Genomic DNA, 19,951 nt, shown 5'->3' with positions numbered 1-19,951 from the left:
GCCGCGTCTGCAGGGGGCCGCCGGGGTTGAAGGCCGTTTTAGGTCCCGTTTGCTCCGAAAAGCCTCGGCCCCGATGCCAAAATGGTGTGGGGACGAGACCGTCCAGGATGTTCCTTCACACCAGCTGTGTCCCCCGGCCGCCAGACGCAGGTTCAGTGACTCCCCGGTCGCAAGGTCTCTACCCTCTGTCCTGAGCCCCAGAGGGCGGCTTCGGGGATGCCATGGGGGTGCACACGAGTCTCTCCCAAATGTGGAAGGGCATTATTGTCACCCCCAAAAATCGATTCCTAGTGGCCCCAGCGCCTCGCTAGACATTTGTTCCCCCCTTTCGATGTGAAGCTGGCCAATGAGTGATGCCGAAGAGGCACGGACAGGGTAAGAGCTGAAAAATTCATGCGTGGGGAGAGGGAGCTCGTTTTCCGGCTTTAAAAGGGCTTTCTAAAATATAAGTAAAATAAAAGGGCTTTCTGCATGCCCCGGCCTCCAGTGTCACCGTGGTCGCGTTTTAAACAGCAGAATAGGAACCTTGACCTCCCCTCCATGAGAATCCAGCAAAGCAGAAAATTTCCTGATGTATTATACATCCGGGACAATATGAAACTGTCCTTTTGATTAAGTGTTGATTGCGGTCATGAGCGTCCAGTCAGGACATCTTCGGTTTCTCAGCACCGGCACCTGCACTCCGACTCATATGTACGTACATATATAGATTGTGTGTGCGTCAAGAGAAAGAGAACCACACATGCACACTATCTTTCACCATTTCGCTGTTAATACCTATCACAATTCTATCCAGTTAATTGTGGTTTGAACACACACGTGCACATACAGACACACACACCCCACCCAGCGCAGAACGAGAGAGTGGATCCGGTCTAGTGAGGTTACACTTACTTGTAATCCTCCCCCCTCCCTTTCCAGTTTCTTTGATGATTTTTCCCATAAGTGTACAAGCCGCTGGGACTTGGTAGAAGCAGGCTGCTCCTCCTAAATGTGATTCGGACCATATGCTTTCTACATTCATCCCCGCTCCGGCTTTTCTTCTCCGCACTAACTGCTAACACGTTATAGTCACCTTGAAATTTCCTCTGCTATTTTCCAATTAAAAGCTTAATAGCCCTGGAAACGGAGTTCATGTGGTGAAGTTTACCATAGCCCCTTGTTCTGAAAGGCTTTCTGCTGGGATCCCATTATGTGCTTGAATAAACCCTTTCTGCAAACAGAAATGGGACTCTGGGTTGTCAGGTGTTGGGTTACAATAGACTTTGAGGCAGGGGACATTTTACCAACATAAATACAAACCTGTCCCTATAGGGAGATGTTGTCAAATACTGGGTTATGGAAAACATTCCCATCAAATATGAGAAAAGGATTATTGCGCTATATCAAATGAGTATTTAGATCTCAGCCCCCAATGTGCACTGGAGTGAAACGGGGCCCTGGGACCAAATAATGCAAGACTGCTTGAGTGGCAAAGGGATAGGTGGCTAGGTGACTGAGGGAGGAGAGTGGGTCGCCTTGGTAGTGGAAATATCCCCCAGACCTGGTGCAGAGCTCTGCTGCTTTCCTTTAAAAAAATTCTTTACTCCCAAGTTCCTTATACTCCCTGGTTTCCCTGACCATTTGGAGAAAATCGGGAGAAATTTGGCTTTGAAAACAGTCTGTGGTCCCCGCATTCCCAAGAGACCTGGAGATTTCAGCGCGAAAGTTCCCAGATTCAGTGTCTTTCTAGGCCCTGTAAGTCTCTCCTTAAGTGAAGTGACTCGCTGTCAACTCCCCACTTCAGGGCCTCTGGCCCGCGGGGCTGCAGGTCACCTAGGCCTCCAGTTTGGAGAGTTTATGAAGTTCCTCACAGTTGTAGTGTTTTTAAGGCTTGTTTTCTTCTTGAAGCTTGGGAGGAGAGATCCATGAGGCGGTGGGTTAGGGGCAAGACTAAGGGGTCTGTTCCCGAAGCAGCTTTGGAGGCAGGCCTCCCAGGGTTAGCCCTCTCGGGCTAGGGTTTCCTTATCGCGCCCTACGAGGTCCGCAGGTCTGAAACGGGGGAGGTGGGGGGCAGTCAAGGGCTTCAAGGGAAACACACACAAGCAGGTTCCCTTTTTAACCTGCTCCCCTCCCGGAATCACCCTTCTAAACGGAGGGTTGGCTGCTAGAACGCCTGGTGCTACTTGAATTCACAGCAAACACAGTGGGACGTTTTCGGGTTGCTTGTTTGCTTCCAAGGCAGTGCAGAGAAAAGCTGAGAGGACAAGGGCAGCTGTGCCGCCAAACGGTTGGCCATTGCAGCAAACTCGTATACGCCCCGATTTCGCATTCGATTCGCCCAGACCGCCAAGAGCTGAGTTCAGAGTGCGCTGTCTGGAGCTTGCCGGCAGACGGCTCCGGGACTGCATTCTACCCGCCTTCGCACTGAGCCATTGTGCTACCCTGCGTCGCTGTAACCACCTGCTTTTTATTTTTGTTTTCTTGCACTGCGGGAGAGACTCCGTGCATTTGTGGTGGTAGTCTGCCTTAGGCCAAATCGGTACTCTTAGGGGACTAGAAACACGCAAATAACTGTTTCAACAAAGTTTTATGCTGTCATCTTGTGCAAGGGCTCTCCCCCACCCCTACCCAAAGACACTGGGGGGGTGTGTGGCCCCATCCCTTTCCATAACTAGATTGATGAGTCCGTGGGCATTTGAATTGGGGCACGCGAGACCTCCGTTTATCGCTCAAATGCCGTTGGGCAGGGAGGAGATCATATGCGGTAACTTTGGGGGCGCTAGCGTGGTTCCTGCGTCCGCTCTCTGAAAGTTTATAGACCCAATACTTAAGCAAATCCCCCATAAGAGCGCTTCCCGGCTTTTCAGGACAGAGACTTTTTAAAATTAAAACGTGGGGAGGAGGGTAGAGAAATAAACTCTGCACCAGAGAGAGAGGACAGTTTTTTCCTTTGAAATAGCCTGCAAAATGGGTCGTCATCCTTGGGCCAGCAGGTTTTCAAAATCAATAATTTTTTTCTACAGCAGCAAAAGAAAAAAATGTTGCAAAAGAAAAAAATGTTGCAAAAGGAAATAAAGCCAACATTTCTCGAACCAATTCCAATGCCCTGCCCCCAACTCCTCCCGCCAGTGGCCGCGGGGCCTGGCTCCCCCCAACTTAGAACCCTCTCGGCTCACTCCGGGAACCAAGTGCACCCGCAGGGCTCTGGTAGGCTCCGGTTCTCGCGGAGCTGTGTTTCTGTGGCCAAGGGTGGGAATGAAAGCGGCCTTGGGCTCGGTACCGCCAAATCAGGCCTGGAGGGAAGGGAAGAGAGCGAAGGGCACCTCCACCCTCACCCGCGCTGGTCCTCCCTTCCCCGCCCCGCGTGCACCGCCGCGTCCCGGAGCGCCGCAGTCCCGCCCGCCGCGGGCAGGGGAAGCACAGAGAGCTTGGAGGAGGGGGCCTTGAGCGCCCCCGTGAGAGTGGCCCGACGGCGGATGGCAAGGAAGGTGAAGTGCAGGGAATCGAAGGGCCCGAGCGGAAAGGAAGGAGGCAGGCGTGGAGTGGGGTGGGGAATGCAAGGAGACCTGGACCTCGAGGGTGGGGGTGGGGGTGGCGGTGGGAGGGAGGAGGAGTAGGGGGAGGGCGGCGGAGGAAGTGCCGGGCCCGGCCTGCGCGCGCGGGAGCTGCAGACGAGCTGGCTCAGACCACAATCAGAGCTCTCGCCGGCTCCTGGCAGCCGCCGCAGCGCCTCGGCGAGGGAGGACGTGCCGGCCAAAGCAGCGGCGGGCGGAGACGCGACCGGCGTGAGATTGGTGGAGCGCCAGTCGGGAGGCTGAGGCTGTGAGCGCCGCGGGAGCCGTAAACACGGCGGCAGCCCCTCCGGCCATCCCGGAGCACACGCGGCCGCGGGGACTGCTGGACCAAAGACTGTGCCGCCCGGAGGCCGCCCCTGAGCGGGCCTCCCAACCCGTCGTGCAGCGCCCCCTGACTCGCTCCCGCCGCCAGCCCGCCAGCTCTTCCGGGAGCCCGGGGCATGAACGGCTACGGCTCTCCCTACCTGTACATGGGCGGCCCCGTGTCGCAGCCGCCGCGGGCGCCCTTGCAGCGCACACCCAAGTGCGCGCGCTGCCGCAACCACGGCGTGCTGTCCTGGCTCAAGGGCCACAAACGCTACTGCCGCTTCAAAGACTGCACCTGTGAGAAGTGCATCCTTATCATCGAGCGGCAGCGGGTCATGGCGGCGCAGGTGGCGCTGCGCAGGCAGCAGGCCAACGAGAGCCTCGAGAGCCTCATCCCCGACTCGCTGCGCTCCCTGCCGGGACCCCCGCCGCCGGGAGACGCCACCTCTGTCCCGCCGCCGCCGACCTCGCAGCCGTCTCAGCCGCCGCCGCCGCGCCCCGCTGTGGAGTTGGCTGCTGCCGCCGCGCTGCGCTGGGCCGCGGAGCCCCAGCCTGGGGCGCTGCAGGCGCAGCTCGCCAAGCCAGGTAAGAGCAGTTGGCGGGGCCGCAGTGGGCCCCGCGCGTGGGCGAAAACACTTCCAAGCGGCTATTGCTGCTTTGGCTGGGAGGCTCGGAGGCGAATTTTTGGGAAGATGGCCCGGCCCGGCCTTCCGCCCCAACTCCAGCCGAGCCGGTCCTTACTCTCTCGGCAGAAGCGATCTTCGGTCTGGACCCGGCGAGGTAGGAGGTGAACCCAGGCGCCCATGGGAAAGGCGCCTCGGGCTCGCCAAGTGCCTTCCCCAGGTTAAAGGGGGACGGGTAAATAAAGAGGTCGAGGCAGGACCAAATTAAAATCCGCGTGAGCACACACCACAGTGCGGCCGGGCTTTCTTGCCGCAGGCTTTAGAGGGCCTCGCATTTGGAGGTTGGGATGGGTAGGTGCAAGGAAGGAGCCAAGGCCCAAGGCTTGGATGACTCTGGGTGTTTTTCTCGGCCCCCGGGGAATATGAGCGAACCCGAAGCCTTTCAAGTAGCCTACTGTGGCCTCCAGCCTCTTGCAGTCTGTTGAAAGAAGCCCTATTTAGAAGCAGTAGTAAACAAGGGCCAGAAAGGCCCCCACACTGATAGCGGGGACTCAGAATCTAGTGCGCCCAGAGTCAACCAACTCCTTTTGCAGAATTGCTCAGGTCCTTTAACACCATTCCGCAGGCAGCCCTCAGCAGTCACCGTGGTCTTAAAGAAACAGAAACAAAACGACCTACAGTGAGGAAGGCCAGCCCTGGAGAGTCCTTTCCCCAGTTCTAGGTGGGCCTGGGCCTCCTCCTGTCCTCTCCTCTCCTCTCCCCTCTCCTCCTCTGCTGTGCTTTAGAGAGCATGGGTCTGCTCTGAGCCCTGGAGGTGGGCAGATTCCTCCCCTCACCTCTCCATCCGGTTCCCTCCTTCGGGCCTCCAAAGCCTTGCAAACCCCAGTGGAGCCTTTCCTCCTGGAGAATGTCTAGTTTACCATCCTGCCCAGCCCAAGGGCTCCTTTGATTTTAAGCTCGTAGAATTCTGTGGACAGGTGTTTGGTCTTTCCCTTTCACTGGGGCAGATGTACAAAGGAAAAAAGCCCATCTTCTCAGGGAGGGGGTTGAGGCGTATGCTGGAATTCAGAGATGGAAGGCCCTGGAAGGCCCAAAGCTCTTCTGTGGGCGGAACTAATGGTAGAGCTTCTGCCTACCCCCAGTCTCCCCCCACCCCAAAAAAGACTGTACCTCTGGCTCTTGGAGAGAGGCTTTCAGCAGCACTGCACTGCTGTGTGGAGCCAGGGAAACATTTGGGGTGAGTTGGTAGGCAGCCTGGCAGGTGCAGTTCTGCTGCCCTGTTGCTCCGTTATGTTGTCCAGACCTGAAGCTCTGAGAACATCTTATGGGAAGAGCAGAACTGGGTATTTTAAGGACAGAAGTGAGTTTACTGAACATGGATTTTGTGGATGTTTAATCCAAGGTAGAATATAAGCATTTCCCTGAGTAATGTCCGCCCACTCCCAGTTGACTCTCTTTTGTCAGTGTGATCTCTTCATACTTATAGGTTTGTCACAGAGGAATAGGAGGGGGGCGGGGAAAGGACATTCTTTTTGTTTTTCTCCTTTAAGTTAGAGCAGGTAACTAGGAGAGTTTTGTCTCAGTTCTCCATGCCAGTAACTTTTCTTAACCTTTCCATTTCCAGTTTCTCTGTCTCCATTTCCCCCAACACTAGGTCGGGAGTTTTGAGTTTGTGACAGTGGTAGCATCTTGCAGTGGCCACCTGCCCAAGCAGCACCCGTGTAATAGTGCTTTGGGTTCTGGAGTCCCTGTCCAAGAGGGGATTCTCTTCACATTGTGTGCTGTTCTAATCATTCTTGGGGGTAGCCAGAGTTCATGCTTTCTATAGAGTCACAAAACCAGAAATAACCCTGGGAGGCGGGGAGTGAGGGCCAGGCAGAAAGGCCAAGCAGCAGCCTCAGTAGCAGAAGGATACATGCTTGGGGAGAATAGGAGACGGAGACGGCAACTGGACAAACCAGACCTGGTGCCCTCTCTTTTACTCAGAACTAAGTGTTCTGGGATGACCTGAGCCTTTCAAAATGAAAACAAGTAATTGCAAAGGAGAATAGGATTTACCACTAGAAAAGGTCAGAGTGATGGCTTTGGGGGCCTAAACTATCAGGGATCAAATGCTCAGGTCCTAATGCATACGTTGCACATTTATTATGTAACTTTTGTTTTCTGCTTTCAATTGGTTCGGGCCCCATAATTCCATTCAACACCAACAAAAAGCCAGTCACCAATCCGATGATGGCGAGAGAGGGCAGGAAAGGAATAGATAATTGTTTTCCATTAGGAAGGCAAGTATACAAGTGGATCAGTTCTATGCAATGCTTTGTACAGAGAAAGCCCATTTGGGTTTTAAGTTAGGGAAAACGGCCTGAATGGGACTGTATGGATTTTTCCTTTTTTGGCAGTTGTTCTTATGATGCATTTGTATGTAACATACCAGGCGTATTGAGAAGCTTGTCAGATATGGTCCTTGGCAAGTAGCTCACTATGTAGAGAAGTAAATGGAGCTCTGTTTGAATGGTAGTAAGTTACATGTACAGTAAGTTCACAGACCATTAGGAATCTCTAAATATCTCCTGGTGGTTTATGGAGATTTGTTTCTTTGTGATTTCAGTGTCAAAAACATGGTTGGTCTCTTTAGTACATAGCTGTGGAGACATTTGCTTTTTTTGTTGGCTCCAAATGCAAGTGCACAAACACACAGAGTCTTTCCCCCTCTCCAGAAATCCTTGTGAAAAGTACACGCCCTAGAGAAGGGAATGTTTGCTGGGCACCGCTGGAGGAAAAAACACCCAGTTCAGGGAGCCACATTAATACCAAGACTCAGTTTTGTAGGTGGAATAAATTTCCTTCCCCAATTCTGCTTCCGATTCTTTAAAGGAACAGGGATTGTTTTATCTAACGGTGTATCATGTTTAACATCCCTTTTAATGTGGAGGTGGTTGTAAGGAGAATTTTCATATTCTCAGGTTGTAACTTCTAGCAATGGATTAAAGCTTTTTTTTTTTTTTTTTCCGTTTTGGGTGTACATTTCCCCTGCTCCTAGATTATCATCTACGACTGGCCTGGAATTACTAGATTTTGATTGAACCCCAAATTCTAGTCTAAGCTCCTTTAAATCTATCCTATTGATGCGTTTCTCTTTCATTTCCTCTTCACTCCCCCCTCCTTCCCGTCAGGAAAATACCTTGGGAAGCTTGAACACCTTTCAGCTCTTGGAGTATGAGAGTCAGCAGCCTCAACCAGCCAAGCCAGCCTTTCAGGGCCTGGGCTGTAGAGCTGAGGAAAGTTAGGGGTCACGACCAAGGTGAGAGGCTGAAGTCACATTCCTCTGTTTGGCTTCCTCCCCCACACCCTACCCTTGCTCCGGGAGAGTGGCCGGGGTCTCCTCAGGCTGCCAGAGGAAAGGGCTGTGGCTACAGATGCTTCCTAGGTTTACATCTGCCATCAAAATAAATACGTAAATAAGTTGTTAAAAAATTTCTTAAAGGAAAAGAAATCTAAAACATCCTATTTGATTAGGAGTAAGAGAGCAGGATTAACTAGGAAAGTAGGGTCTCCTTTCTTGTTTATGTCTTCTGAAATGGAAAGAACAAGAGACCTACAGGAAGGGAAGTTGGGAGATTTTGGAAAACTGCCTTTATTTGATTTGACCTCCTGGCCGGCACCTCCTAGCATCTTTATGCTTGCTCTGGGCTTTTCAGCTCCAGCTTGATTAGGTCCTGTCTGGTCAGCTTCCTAGTTTTAAATTTTACTTTAATTTTTAAAAAAAAGAGACACGCACCTGCATGGATGAATGTTGCCACAACACCGGTCCAGGCCAGGATGGGAAATTCTCCACGGCTAGAGGCTGAAGCAAAGGAAAAGTGGGAGAGACCTCAGAGTCACTCATGAAGGGTAGCTACGAATTTAAAACAGGGTCTTTTATTTGGGCCGAGGGGCCTGACTCAGAGTTGCACTTTAAAAAGCAAAAACCAACCAAACGAAAAGGAAGAAGCGAGACCGCACTGGTCTTCTCCTAAACCTTACCCACGGCTGGCTCTGGAGGGCGGACGCCGGGCTGCTCACAGCTCCGGGCCTTTCCCACCGGCGCCCAGCGAGTTGCCGAGTTACGGACCGGCTTCTTGGGCCCCGGCGCAGCCGAGAGCGCAGCGAGTGGAAGTGCGGGGCGGCGGCTCAGGGACCCCGGGCCGGGTCAGGGATGGATGGGACGCCGGGAGAGGCCCGTGCGGTGGCAGCAGCGCGCTCGCGGCTCCCCTGCGGCCGCCCTGGACCACTGTTCTCTTGCACCCAATTCTCGCGGCACCGCCGCTGCGGCGGCACCTTCCACTCGCGCTCAGCCCCGTGGGCTGGGTTAGACCCCGCCTGTTCGGTTGGTTGCCCGATTTAGCAAGAAACCTGCAAATAAACACAAAAAAGGGATATCAAATATTGTATGGGGCACACTTGTACTGAAACATTGTGATTTTTGCTAAGTGCAGGTTTAACTGGGCATCCTGCTATTTTATCTGGCAACCCTAGGCCTCCGGGGCGGGCCCAGCCCTAAAGTCCTCGGGGGCGCCCCTCGGGGTGGGCGTACCTCTGGCGGATCTCCCAGCCTCTTTCTCCCTGTGGAGCCCGAGCTACCTGCCCCCCCCCACACCCGGCCGGCTCGGAGAGGCGCTGGTGTCCATCTTGTGGATCTGAGCACAGGGTGGACAGGAAAACGGGAGCGTTTTCCACGTCTGGGAACCACAGAGTTCCACTGCCATCCAGGACAGAACCTCCCCCACCTAACACACCCCTCTGAGTTATAAACCTGGCAGGATAGCCGTGCTCTCAACTTACACAACCAACTCGTCTTTTCCCTGATGGATGAACTCCCGGGTTTAAAAGATTACAGTAATCACAGGAGGACAGTGTAAAGCTAATCTGATAGCAATAACTTTCGGGGAAGGTCAGGCTCAAGTGAAATGTTACCGAGCAACAGGCATTTTGTTTGCGAAATACAATCAAAGAGCATTGATGAGAAATTCTTTGCTGCAGCGAGTCAGCACTCTCAGCTAACAGCTTTACAGAGGGAAAGGGAGTGAATCTTCATAAATCAACGTCCCCGGAAGACTTGGAGCCCCTTTCTGGAAATGTTGGACGTTTTCCTGACGGGAAGGCAGGCAGAACCCAGTGAACACCTACGTGCCTGCCTGCCTCTCCTTTCCCTTTCTTTGCCTCTTCCGTTTCTCCAGCTTCCCTCCTTTCTTCAGCTTTCTAACCTGTTGCGGCCCCTCAGCCATTAGTCACTCGGGTCCCTGGACCCCCATGTCTAGTGTGATGTGACTCTGGTGGCACAGTGGGCCTTGCACCAGGGTTTACATGGGCGCTGGTGGCAGAGGTTGGGGCCTGAGTGGTGGAACATTGGTCATCGCGGGGCCCATCACCTTGGGATCCTGTCACATCACTCCCAAGAGTCGCCCAATGGCTTTAGTGAGTCACTGCAAACTACTGTTCTCTGAAGAAACTAGGGGAAACTAAAACATAACTAGGTGCGTTTTTTTTTTGCATTTTATTATACAGTTAAACAGCTATAAAAAATAAGCACAATCAACTACTGAGTAACAATATTATGGAAAACTTAACATTCAGAACATCGGTTTTCTACCGAATCTCTCATCCCTTTTGATTGCAGTGACTGGGCAGACTTAAATTTTACAAAGGTGGGGTCAGTGTTCTGCTTGTTTCCCCCCACTAAGTATCACTTGTTTCATTCAGTAGATGTTCCACTCATAGTCTTTATATGTGAATGTTTACGGCAACATTCCCTCCCATGAATACAGCGGTCTGCCCAGCTGCTGGCCTTTGGGTTACTTGCTGTGTTTCAATATAAAATACAACTCACTGCACAGATAACTTGGAATTTTTGCAAAATATTCTTTAGTAAACTGTAAGCCTCTCAGTAGCCAAGAGGCAAATGCTTTGATCATCTCTGTGTAATCTTACCCAGCACAGTGCCTGGGCACAGAGTGAAAGATTTCATGATATTCGTTACATAGGTGGACGAATAAGTAGCCAGTTGCATTTTTATAACTGCCAAACACACTTGTAGATTTACAGGTAATTGCCCTCCTGCTTCTTGAAAAGTGTTCCTTTCAGAGTCAAGAAAGAGGTCAAAACTAAATTGTTGCAGGACTTACAAAGTCCAGAGTTGCAGTCCACACTTCCTTAAGTCTAGCCCTTTCTATATCAATGTCTGCCAAAATATTGGTCCCCAGGAATCATCTTGATTTCTTCCTATGTTATTAAGCCAGTGTCATTAATGATTTTAAAAAAGCAAACATGACTATGTATTTTTAGTTTTCACAAGGTCCCACCCCCCAGCCCCCGGAAGAAAAGGAAAGATGTTAGACTGACGTTCATTCCCTGCTGTATATTGGGTTTTCACCCATTCACTTTTTTATGATTCAGCATTTCTAGTGGGAGATAAGGATAACAGAAAATGTAAAAAGCGTGTCTCCTGTTTGAATTCTGACTGGGCAGGGGTCTTTTCTGGAAGCCCCATCCAGCTGGGGCTCTTCCTGGCCATTGCTATAAGATTTGTGTACTTTGAAAACGACCCATCAGGGAACAGTTATTGAGAGGTATGTTCCCCAGAGCTCAAGGGAACAGATGAGGGCGTGACAGTCCATGTTTGAAAATGTGTGACATGATTTCAAAAGGAAGCAAAAAAGTCCAGTGACTTTTGCACTAGGAAGCAGCGCTCTTCATGCCAGTGCTTTCGTGTTTTTATTCTGGATGTATGCTATATTTTATTTTCGTAGATAGAAGGAATGGATAAGACCCCCACACCTAAGTGAGGAAGATGCTCATCTTCATTCATGTCAGGAGCGGAACGTTTTGCATATGTGACAGGCTTCCTCAACATCTTTCAAATAAATACTTAGGACTTTTTTTTTTAAAACTGCATTTTCATATGAAAAAAATCCACTGAAGAAAGTTAAAATTTGCAAACTGTAATTTTAGATCGGAAGTCACTTTTCTGTGGGTGTTCATTCTCTCTCCTTAAAGTCTTGTAGCTGTCTCGTGGCATAGACATATTGTGAAGTTGGAGCATTGGTTTCCATAGCAACAGTGTCCTTCTCAATGGAGTATCTACTTTTTCAAAAACATACCTTTACCCTCGTGAAGAGTTTATTTCAGGGATGGCTGTGAGTGTTTCTACATCGTGAAAAATATGAAATTGAAGAGTGAACATTTGGTAAGATTTTTTTAAATATCTAGAAGTTTAGCTTTAAAAATAGAAGATGATATCACTTTCAGTAACTGGTTTGTAATATCAGATGAGAGTGATTTCTTTCTACTTTTAGTCTAGTAGTTTTTGGCACCTATATACTAGGAGTAAAGATATTCTCAATTGAAATATATTCTTACTCTTTAATGTTCTAGGAATTAGGGTGTCCGTTTCAAGGAGAAAGAGGTTAAAGCATTTGGGGAGTATTTCCTTTTTCATTTTGATACTGGGCAGTTTCACATTTCTATATCTGGAAAGGCCTTTGTGTTTTAAACCAACCGGAACAATTTGTAAAGTTCATTTAGGGAAAAATCTACAGATGTAAAGAAACACCCGTTATTAAATTACGCGTTATCACTGGGCCCAAAACTCTATAATTACTTGTGAAAGTCTGTATTTATGACAGTAATTTACAATACTTCTAGTTTAGGCACAACAATACAACCGTACTTGACACCGCAAATTTGCAGGGCTCGTATGTTCCGACCTTTAGAAATTATCGCTGGGTAAGGAGTTATTCTTGGTACAAGGTGAGAGGCTGGCCTTCCCTTGCCCGGTTCTGAATCCCCAACAGCCTTGGATGTTGTCTGGGTGTCTGCTTACCTGGCACCCCTTAGCAGGACGTGATGCGTTGCTCAGGTGTGTGGGCACCACGGGTGTGTCCCACTCACTGCTTCCTTCAATGGCTTCCGTCTCCCCTTTGAGTACAGTATAAACAGTGCTGAACTCAGTTGGTTGGAACGTTCTGAATTTGTAGATTTGATTCCTGTGACATCCGGTTAGATGTTCTCACTTTTTGGCCATAGCCTGCCCACCCCTTTGGAGAGGCTGATCAGCCCGGAAATCTTCAGAGAGAAAGTGTGGCTGAATCAGCACAACCCACCACCCTCTTCGAGAAGTCACCAGAAGCTCTTGCTGCACGGGGGATGTCACCGTGGCAGGTGCAAAGGGTAGCACAAGAAAATATGAAAGAGGCCTCGTGCAGTCTAGGGGTTCACAATTGGTAAACAAGCTGCCAATCATAGAGGATTCTACCGTGGCCCGTTCTGCAGATCCGGAAAATAGCTTCAAAAGTTAAATTTTGTATTGTCTGATTTAGAGTCCTGCCGTCCAATATCCAGTTGATTGGGACAGTATGTCCTTTACCATCTTGAAAAAAATACTACATTTTCAAAATGGTAGATATGACAGATTAGCCAGAACATCATTTCTTAGTTCCCTTTTGGCTAAACTTCTGCCCTTTGAATCACTTTCTTCTGGCGTCTAAAGCATTCTGTGGAAGACTAAGCTTGGTAATAGAGGTCGAAGCATTTTCCCCAAATGTCTTCGGTGTTTGCAGCTCATCCAGAGTGGGGAAAAGTTACCTTTTAAAGTGGGAAGGTATTTTTAGGTTCACGCATTTCTTTTAAAAATATCACAATCAGAGCTTTTTAGCTGTATTTACATACCTTTTTGTTTCCTAGAAGAACCAGTTGTTCCTTGCTTTAAAAAAGAAACCCAACAACCCACCATCCCCTGTATTGCTATGACACTGTGTATCATATTTCTTTCACTTTTTCATTGTGGTAAAATATACATAACATAAAATTTACTATTTTAACCTTTTTTTTAGGGACACAATATAGTGGCTTTAAGTATTTTCACAATGTTGTGTGGCCATCACCACTTTCCATTTTCAGAACTTTTTCATCATCCCTAAGTGAAACTCAGTACCCATTAGACAGTAAGTCCCTCTTACCCCCTGCCCTAGCCCCTGGTAATACCATTTTACTTTCGTCACTATGAGTTTGCCTATTCTAGGTACGTTATATAAGTGGAATCATAGAATATTTGTCCTTTTGTGTCTGCCTCACTTCACTTAGCGTGATTCATCCACATTGTAGCATGTGTGAGAATTTCATTCCTTTTTGAGGCTGAATAATATTCCATTATATGAATGGACCACATGTTGTTTATCCATTCATCCATCTTTTTTTTTTTTTTTTTGGCGGTACGTGGGCCTCTCACTGTTGTGGCCTCTCCCGTTGCGGAGCACAGGCTCCGGACGCGCAGGCTCAGCGGCCATGGCTTACAGGCCTAGCCGTTCCGCGGCATGTGGGATCCTCCCGGACCGGGGCACGAACCCATGTCCCCTGCATTGGCAGGCGGACTCTCAACCACTGCGCCACCGGGGAAGCCACCTTTATCCATCTTTGATGGACACTTGGTTGCTTCCACTCTTTGGCTCTTGTGGATAATGCTGCTATGAACATTTGTGTTCCATGTGTGCAGATTTGCTGCTTAGCAAATTCTGCCTGGTTGTGTTTGCTTTCCCCCTTGCACATGCGTCTTATTTCCCCAACTTGGTAATAAATTCCACAAGTTAGGGGCCAGTCTTATACATCCTGGTATTTTCCACCCTTTATTCTGTTTTCCTCAGTGTCTTGCAGGTTACGGCAATACAAGTACTTGATGCTGACAATAATAGATAATGAAAGCTAAAGAAATAAGAAAACTGTTTAGAGGAGCACAGTATTGAAAACATTATTTTATGTCCATATTTTCCCCAGGAGAGTATTTGACTTGTTTTCCCAAGCTCCGCTGAGCAGGGGCCAAGATCCAATTGTGTGTTGAGTTCAGTGCTGAGTTAGCATACTGTCACTGTCCGCTTATTGTCAAGTGTTTAACGATAGCGTAACACCAAGAGGTAGGCGTGGGGTCCTGAGTCAGGAAAATGTAGGCAGGTCTAGCTGATTAGAATATGAAGATATGGAAGCTTTTTTGTTGCTGTTTTTCTCCTTGGGATCAAGGACAAATACCACATTAACCCAGGGGGTGAAAACTGGGATTCCAGTCCTAGGAAGTTGCAGGAGAGGTTATGTCAAATTTCTCTTGCAAAAATAGGTGTTTTGTGCATATCCCAGAGTTGTTACAGAAAGCAGAAATGGCTTCATGTGTGTGGGCTGCAACTGACCGCCACATGGACACTTGATATTTTGTACTGGAAAAAGAAGCAGTGTACATAAAATGCAAATTTGGGACAACTACGAATTTGTATCAGATTTATAATTGAAAGTTTCACGGATATAGTTTAAGAATTTCTTAAAGTATTTATTTATGCCTAAGACATATTTATTGCTTTGTGAAGAATCAAAGTTTTGTTTTTCAATTATAATTAAGGTACATCCCATATTAGAACAATGCTCATAAATGGGCCTTTGTTTAAGGCTTTTTATTTACTTTTAAAAATAAATTAATTTTCTTTATTTCTGGCTGCATTGGGTCTTTGTTGCTGCACGCGGGCTTTCTCTGGTTGCGGCGAGCAGGGGCTACTCTTCATTGCGGTGCGCAGGCTTCTCATTGCGGAGGCTTCTCTTGTTGCGGAGCACGGGCTCTAGGCACGCAGGCTTCAGCAGTTGTGGTTCACGGGCTCCAGAGCGCAGGCTCAATGGTTGTGGCGCACGGGCTTAGTTGTTCCACAGCGCGTGGGATCTTCCCGGACCAGGGATCGAACTCATGTCCCCTGCATTGGCAGGTGGATTCTTAACCACTGCACCACCAGGGAAGTCCCTGTTTAAGCGTTTTAAAATAAGCAACAACAAATAGGAGGAGATGGATTTTAGAAGCTGCTTTGATGAAATTTCACCAGCTGGCTATCTACACATAATCAGGTGTGCCCACTGAGAAGGCGACAGTGAGGCTATTCAGGCAGGGCAGTGGATAAAAATCCACTCGCATATAGCTTGTTAATAAAGAATATGTTTCTTTATTATTAAGATCTCTTAGAGCCTACTTCTGCAAGCAGACCAATACCAATCTTACTTATTTACTTCTTCCTTCCTTCCTTCCTTCCTTCCTTCCTTCCTTCCTTCCTGTTTAGCACCGTAATACTAGCCCTTGTGGGGGGGTGATGTCTTAAGTCAAAATGTTAAATTTGCAACTGGTTTACTTCACGGCAAATCTCTGCTTTATTTGGGAAGCTTTTTGTTTTGTTTTGTTTCTCTCTTCTTTTAATATAGTTCAGGAAGGTATCTTGAAGTTCTCTCCATGACCTTTACTAATGAAACAGTTCATGAAAACCTGTCTGCTTCTTGCAGCCCAGGTCCTGGAGTTATGGACGCACTGCTTCACTGGTGGATCTTGCTCCCTGGCAGTTTCAGAAGCCTTCTCCAGCCATTTCCTTCTTTCTCTCTGTAGCCTGTCCCACATCCAGATTTCACAGCTGGTTTTGCTTACCCTCTAGTGTGGGTTATAGGCAACCAAGTCTGCCAGGACCTTGAGTGTGCTTTTAAGAAAAATTTCAATGTATAGAGGCTGCCTGTTTCACTTTGGCAATCATATCGACTAGTTATTGTACATGGTATCCTGATGAAACATACTGACGACGAGTTCACAGGACATTTGACACAAAATCTGCCTATGGGAAAATGGATTTAAAATATTAAAATTTCCCATGGGTATATGCGTCGTGCACCGGCTGTTATGAATGACACCGGCCACCTCATTTGCAGAAGAGGGACCGGAAGACAAGCCTGGGTTCATTTTCCTGTTCTTCCCTGGTTGGTGTTTATCCCCAGCCTGGCCCCTATTTAGATTGTTAGCGCTAGACAGCCACATCTGTGGTTGTAGGTATCGTGTTTCCGTTCTGTGCAGAAGGCAAGCTTCCCTGCACACACCATTCTGAGAAATCACTCCGATTTCTAGACCTTTATTTTCAGGTATTTTTTTCCCATTTGCCAGTGACACACTGGATATTTTTAAGGCTTGCAGTATGTTATAACCCACAAGGAAGCAGTTCCCCTTGCAGAAAGCCCATGTAGGGCCCTCTCCTGAGCACATCTGTTCCCCTTTACACACACCAGGAAAGGATTAACCCAGCTGTTCTCTGCTTTTCAGATTTGACTGAAGAACGACTCGGGGACAGCAGCACAGCGGACACCACTGAGACCTTCAGTGACAAAGACACGGACCAGAGGAGCTCCCCGGACGTGGCCAAAAGTAAGGGCTGCTTCACGCCAGAGAGCCCCGAGATAGTGTCGGTGGACGAAGGGGGGTATGCGGTCCAGAAGAACGGAGGCAGCTCCGAGAGCCGACCCGACAGCCCCAAGTACCCCGGGGAGCAGAATCACCTCCTGATCGAGGGCCCCTCGGGGACCGTGTCTCTGCCCTTCAGCTTGAAAGCCAACAGACCGCCCCTGGAAGTGTTAAAAAAAATATTCCCCAATCAGAAGCCCACGGTGCTGGAGCTGATCCTGAAGGGCTGCGGGGGCGACCTGGTGAGCGCCGTGGAGGTCCTGCTCTCCAGCCGCACCTCCAGCTTGGCCGCAGACCGAACTGCGGCAGAGCCCGAGGGCCTGGTGCTGCCCTCCAGCGGGCACATCTTTGAACACACCTTGAGCTCCTACCCCATCTCCTCTTCCAAATGGTCCGTGGGCTCGGCCTTCAGAGTCCCAGACACGTTGAGGTTTTCCGCCGACTCCAGTAACGTGGTCCCCAACCCCCTGGCCGTGCCCCTGCAGCACCCGTTCCCCCAGCCCCCCCGGTACCCTCTGATGCTGAGGAATACTTTGGCGAGAAACCAGTCGAGCCCCTTTCTTCCCAACGATGTCACCCTGTGGAACAGCATGACGTTGCAGCAACAGTACCAGCTGAGGTCCCAGTACGTCAGCCCTTTCCCCACTAACTCTACCAGCGTCTTCAGAAGCTCACCTGTCCTCCCCGCCCGCGTCCCCGAAGACCCTCGGATACCCATCCCTGACGATGGGTGTCCCATCGTGTCAAAGCAGTCCATTTACGCCGAGGACGACTATGACGAGAGGTCTGACTCCTCAGACTCTAGAATACTCAACACTTCATCTTAAAGTGCTACCCGATGGGTGGTGACCAGGTGACATTGTCTGTGCATTTGAACCCTGGCCCCCCCTTGAGGAGAGGCCACATCCTGTGTATACCTTTTCCTTCTGTTTCACAAAGTGACTGTGCTTGATTCTATGCCTTAGCAATAAAAACATAACTTATTTAATTTCTTGCACTTCACTGGAAAATGCCAAATAGCTCTGCTCTGTGGCTTTAGTGCTGAATGTTCGTTGTAAAAGAGAATAGTCTTGGGAAAGCCTTGGGCCCATGGAAGATTTATTTGGGGATGTAGAGCTGAAGGTCAGCCTTGCCCCTAAACTCAGCCTGGAATGTTCAATAAAATAGTATACTTGAATGAAATTTTTTTTTTTTTTTTTTTTTTTTTTTGCGGTACACGGGCCTCTCCCGTTGCGGAGCGCAGGCTGTGGACGCGCAGGCTCAGCAGCCATGGCTCACGGGCCCAGCCGCTCCGCGGCATGTGGGATCTTCCCGGACCGGGTCACAAACCCGCGTCCCCTGCATCGGCAGGCGGACTCTCAACCACTGCGCCACCAGGGAAACCCCTTGAATGAAATTTTGTAAAAGAGGATTCCTTAGGATATGTGAAACCTAAAGGCAGTGGTTCGGTTGCAAACGGACTATAAACAGGGACCTTATACTCCTATGCTAAAAATCCTTGCATTTTAAAGAGAGACTGCACTTAATAGAGTGAACCGCTCACATGCTTATTTAAGCTTGGACAGTTTTCAGAGACAAACTCCATTAAGAATTATTCTTTTCACATGGCTGAATCGAAACGTGTAATGTCAATGTCAGTGTAAAGCCAATCCCAGCTGTGAACTGCATGAAATGTATTGTGAAATGAACACAAGATTAAGCTTTGTCAGGTTAATGTAGCATGCTAAGGACTCTGGAAAAAAATAAACTAAGGAGATGATCTTGGTTTATGTCATTTCTACTTGTGGAAAGAGGATCTCTAAAAATAGAAACTTGATATAAAAGCTACTTACCAGTGCATGGATCAAGGCTTCAGTTAAAGGCAATGTCCCTTGAGAAATATGAATGGCAAAGTTTGGGGGCTGCGTTCAGAAAGACAGAATTTATTTTTCAAGAATAGACTTAACTCAGTCCCTCCATCCGTTTATTTGTTTCTTCAACAGATAATTATTGAGTGCCTATTACGTGTAAGAGGATGCTCTTTGTATGTTATTGTCCGAGTTACCTGCCCGTTGAGTCCAAGACAGCAGGGATTATATGATGGAGAATCTCGTTAAAAACAAAGTAAAAATGAAAACATCTACAGTGTGGAAAGTAAGCAAAGTGCATAGCACGGTACCTGACACAGAGAAAGTACTCCATCCGTGAGAGCAGTTACTCCTGTTCAGTATATACTCCTATTTGCATTCAGGATGAAGAAGTGGATTCCCTCATTCTCACTTGGAGAAGATGCCATTCTGGCTTTGGGGGATGACCACAGCGAAACTTCAGGGCTTTTCCCCTTCATTTAAAAAGCATTTTGGGGGGGCTACTGTATATGGCAAACTTCTTGCGCAGGTATTTTTAAAAGTGAGTTTTCGAACAATCGTGTGCAGTGGTGCTCACACCAACCACTTCTTACTCCTTTCTTCAGAATGCTGGAGAGGAGAGATGACTGCCCAGGTCAGACAATGAACTTATGAATGTGGAAGGGAAAGAAGTGAAACCCTTTACATGACAAGGATGCAGAGAGAGCTCCCAGCACAAGGATAGGTCTTGAAGGGATCTTCATCCTGGGAGGAAGAAGGGCAAATCCTCTCGGCCTGAGATGCTCCTCCCTCAGTGGGAACAGGAGCTGATGTCAGCTGCCCACCACCCTTGCATAGGTCCCAGGAGGAAAACATATTTCAAACAAACAAAATCTTATTTTTATTTCTACTGGGCACCTTTGGAGTGAGAAATCATTGAGGGGAAAAATTCCTTATATTAGTTGGACTAATGTGTCTTTAGTTGACATGGTTACATACCAGAGTGTTTAAAAGTAAATACGATTTGTTGTTAAGGTTATATTTTAGTGAGGGGCTGGAGAGGAGAATAATGTGACCCCTGATTCTAAAAATACATGTGCAGGACATTTTATATGGTAGTGATGGGCTAATGTCTGGGCCTACCTAGCAAAAATGTATTTTCAAAGGTATCTTCAAAAGTTTATCTATATTTATTTAACAAGCAACAATGATAACAGATTCTATATGAGATGACAGTGCTATAAAATCTGTCATATCTTCAGGTTGAGTGACCTGGATTGAGCAAAACGGCTTAAGACATGGTATCCTGACAGTTTGATTTTGCCCACAGATCATCAAAGTCCTTGCCCTCTTTTTCCAATGGCCAGCAAA

The 19,951-nt window shown here is 48.5% G+C and overlaps 1 protein-coding gene across 1 annotated transcript; it reads left to right on the top strand.

Annotated features, from left to right (window-relative positions):
• Nucleotides 1–3,728: 3,728 nt before the first annotated feature.
• On the top strand, nt 3,729–18,289 carry DMRT3 (doublesex and mab-3 related transcription factor 3). Its single transcript, XM_004276431.3, has 2 exons — nt 3,729–4,448; nt 16,617–18,289. Exons 1-2 carry the CDS (start codon nt 3,998–4,000, stop codon nt 17,579–17,581), a joined length of 1,416 nt encoding a protein of 471 aa, XP_004276479.1. The 5' UTR covers nt 3,729–3,997; the 3' UTR covers nt 17,582–18,289.
• The last annotated feature ends 1,662 nt before the right edge of the window (nt 18,290–19,951 follow it).

The sequence above is a fragment of the Orcinus orca genome, chromosome 6, assembly GCF_937001465.1.
Source record: "Orcinus orca chromosome 6, mOrcOrc1.1, whole genome shotgun sequence".
NCBI lineage: Eukaryota > Metazoa > Chordata > Mammalia > Artiodactyla > Delphinidae > Orcinus > Orcinus orca.
The sequence above is the reverse complement of the archived record's forward strand: the minus strand, read 5'-3'. Positions and strand labels throughout refer to the sequence as shown.